Genomic DNA, 3,318 nt, shown 5'->3' with positions numbered 1-3,318 from the left:
TACACCTGAGTCACTATGACAGACTCTCAAAAATACACCCTCTCCCCCCATTCTCACAGAACCCAACCTTAGCCAGTGGCTAGGAGATTGGATAGGTTCATGACACTGCAGTCTTCGGAAACCCACACAAATGATATTGTCCTTTCTGGGGGTAGCAGGAGTGTGAATTTTAATTTTTCATGGTGATTAGCAGTTCTGGAAGTTGGATCTGTTTACAGCTCAGGAATAGAACCAGAACCACTCCCTGATTATTTAAAACTGTTTTACTGGAAAATAACAAAACCAAATTAACATAATGGGTTCATTGTCACACCAGGAAAATATCACTGAAGAAATGCACACATGCACAGCATTGTACAAACTCTGAAACCACATCTCTGTCCCTCTCCCTCTGTCCAGATCTCATCTTCCAGTCTGAAAAAGTCTTGGTGGTCTCACTAGTGAAGAGTGTCAGATATTCCTCGGGAGTGGAGGAGCCTGAGAACTCCATGACTCAGACTGGGAAACAGCCAGTGGGGAGTCCAGACAAAGGGGCTGAAGTTATTCCCTATGTGTCACCAGGGCTGGCTATCCCCATGGTTGGGCCCCCACTGCGAATTCCCTTGGGAATCCATACAGAATGAAGAGAGCAGAGAGTCACCGGCATTGATCAACTGTGACAGCTCCAGAGACTCCATGGACTGAATCTGAGAGAAGTGGAGGAAGCTGGAGTTGATGGTCACAGGGTGCACAGCAGTGGGAGAGGTTCCTATGCTGGTCTGTGGGGCCCATGTGTTGTAGGCTTGGAAATCTGTAGGCGTGGAAGGGGACTGGAGGGGAGGCAGGTTAATTCTGGAGTCAAAGGCAGAGCTTTCTGGTCCCTGCAGAGCCCATTGCATCCCTGGATCAGGTCCTGGGGATCCAGGAAGTGCTGGCCAATGAAACAGGGAGAATGGATCATTGCAGGAGTGTGCACAGCACTGGGTCTGTAGGGAAGAGAAAGCAGAACATTTAATCACAACCCAGAGAGCCCAGAGCCCTGCACTGATCCCCAGGGCTCAGCTCTCTTCACTGCTAGCAGCACTAATAGCCATGTCTTGGATATTTCTGTAGGCTCTCCTGTCCCAGAGGATCCCAAGGGGACTTACAGGTGGTGAATCTACTTGCACCTGGGATGCTTTGAGGGGAGAAATCTGACTCTTCAACGGGTTCCAATGGCCCATAAACCAGCCCCCAACAAACCTGACGGGGCAGGAAGGGAACAGCCCAGAGGGAGATCAGTGTAATGCTAAGAACTCAGCAGGTTCCCAGCACTTCACAGGCCAGGCCCCAACTCCTGGTGCTCAGTGTAGCTGCACTGTACTCACTGGAGTTGCCCGGCTTTACACACGCTGGGGATCTGGCCCTGTGTCACTGAAGTGCTGGCCAGATACCAGTGAATAACCCTTGTGGAAAAGGCCCAGAGTGCCTGTGTGTCTGTTGGCAGGTGTGAGTGGGTGTCTGCTCCTTGGGGTGTCTCGCTGTCTGAGTGTCTCTGTGGATGAGTGGATGTGTGGGTGGGGGACACTCAACGTGTGTCTGAGGGGGTGATTGGGAGTGTGTTTGTGTCTGTGTGTAGCTCTCAAGCGCTCACCTGCAGGGTACAGAGGCTGCTCCCAGGTGTCCCATCTCCAGTGTAAAGTCTCCGGTGCTTCCCTCTTCTATTCTGGAACCAAATCCGGATCTGGAATTGGAGAGAAGAAGGTCTGAAGGAGCTGCTGGCAGAGAAGGAACCTCAGGGACCCCTCGATTTCTGTTCCTTTTATCCTCCCTCCTGCCCTCCTCCTGAGAGGCTTTGAAATAACCTGTTCCCCTCCCCAGGCCTTGAGAAGAAGGGAGGAGTCCTGTGTCCAGCAGCAGATCTCTGTGGCCCTGAATGAAGAGTGGGAGGCAGGGACAGAGGGAAGGATCCTTCACTGCCTTCCGGTTGGATGAAAGATTCTCACACGCCCCTCCCCCCCCCCCCGAACAGACCCTTTCCCCTGCTCCTTCCAGGTCACAGAAACTGTCCTCCCAGCCCCAGTACCTCCAGACCCACTGTCAGCACCTTTCTGAGTGACAGAGACCTCAGCACCACTCTGCTCCCCCAACCCTCTGCTATGGCTCCCTATGGTGCCCTGGCTGTAGAAACCACAGAACGCAAATTGTCCCTTAAGCAGAGAGAGGAGAAACCAGAGACCCAGAGTGAGGGGCTGGACGTACCTGTTGGTAGGTGAGTCCCGTCATCCCCGACAGCATTTCGGCCTCAGGCAGGTTGGGATATTTCTCTCGATGGAAGAAGGACTCCAGGATGTGCAGCTGATTCCTGCTGTACAAGTTCCTCTTCCTCTTCTTCCTCTCTTGCCCTCCCCACTGACTGTGGGGGGGATCCCTGCTGGGGGCAGCAGCTACCACATGGGGCCCAGCAGCAATGGACGGGACCCGGGGCAAAGCCATGCATCCCTCTCTGGAGTCGATCCCTGCTGTAAATCCAAAGGGAGAAGAGAGCAGAAGGGTCAGAGGAAGGTGCAAACCCCAGGGAGGCAGAGGCACTGCCTCGGGGGCTTGAAGAGGCTGAGAGAGCTCGGGGTGAAGGGGGATGGAGCTGAGCTCTCATTCCAGGCTGGGGGTCAGGAATCGTTCCCTCCCAGTGGGCATCTATGCGACGGAGGAACAGAGTCCCTGGGGGAAGTGGTGGCAGCCCCATTGTCCAGTCAGCTGGAGGGAGGACAGGGCAAAGCCCTGCAGAACAGACTGAGCCTCAGCCCCGCAGAGCGATGCTGCCAGAACTGCCCTGAGCCAGGCCCGGTGCATTGGCCCCCAGCTCCCCTCCTGACAACCAGCCCCTGGAGAGCTCACCTGAACCAGGCCGGCCTGGTCCCGCTCTCGCCACCAGCTCACCCGTGGAGCCAGCAGGCCCCGCGCAGAGGGGCTGGCCGCCCCCGCCCCCGCTGTTGCCGTCGAGATGTGCTGGGTGGAGCGCGAGTGGGATGAGTTCCCACAGCTCTGGGGTCATGGCTGCAAAGGCTTCCTGCAGCTCCGGGGCAGAGTCCATGTTCCCTCTCGGGCTCCCCGCTGCTCTCTGCTTCCCCGCTTCGCAGGCCTCTTATACCCGGCGCTCAGGCCATTGTGCTCTTCACCGGGGAGGGGCCAAGGGGCCCCATCAAAGCTCCAGTTCAAAGGGCTTCTCCAAGGGGCCCTGGCCCCTGGCTGGGAGGCTGAGTCACCCCAGCCCAGCGGGGAGCCATCCCAGGGAAGAGGCGGGGCAGCCGCTCGCCAAGCCCCGGCCCGGGTCCCTCCCGGGGGCTGGGAGTTCAGGGG

The 3,318-nt window shown here is 56.8% G+C and overlaps 1 protein-coding gene across 1 annotated transcript; it reads right to left on the bottom strand.

Annotated features, from left to right (window-relative positions):
* Nucleotides 1-1,554: 1,554 nt before the first annotated feature.
* On the bottom strand, nucleotides 1,555-3,052 carry LOC141986467 (homeobox protein DLL homolog). The gene is made up of 3 exons (XM_074951006.1): nucleotides 2,857-3,052; nucleotides 2,221-2,480; nucleotides 1,555-1,702 (listed from the first exon to the last, which is right to left on the bottom strand). Exons 1-3 carry the CDS (start codon nucleotides 3,050-3,052, stop codon nucleotides 1,601-1,603), a joined length of 558 nt encoding a protein of 185 aa, XP_074807107.1. The 3' UTR covers nucleotides 1,555-1,600.
* Between the last annotated feature and the right edge of the window lie 266 nt (nucleotides 3,053-3,318).

The sequence above is a fragment of the Natator depressus genome, chromosome 1, assembly GCF_965152275.1.
Source record: "Natator depressus isolate rNatDep1 chromosome 1, rNatDep2.hap1, whole genome shotgun sequence".
NCBI lineage: Eukaryota > Metazoa > Chordata > Testudines > Cheloniidae > Natator > Natator depressus.
Note: the sequence above shows the minus strand (reverse complement) of the source record. Positions and strands in the feature narration are given on the sequence as shown.

Excerpts from the sequence above, each read along its gene's own strand:
- LOC141986467 (XM_074951006.1), bottom strand. The coding sequence starts at position 3,052 with ATGGACTCTGCCCCGGAGCTGCAGGAAGCCTTTGCAGCCATGACCCCA. Across the intron at positions 2,481-2,856 it reads ACCAGGCCGGCCTGGTTCAG|CAGGGATCGACTCCAGAGAG; the intron begins GTGAGCTCTCCA and ends TTGGATTTACAG. Across the intron at positions 1,703-2,220 it reads CGGGACTCACCTACCAACAG|ATCCGGATTTGGTTCCAGAA; the intron begins GTACGTCCAGCC and ends CTCCAATTCCAG.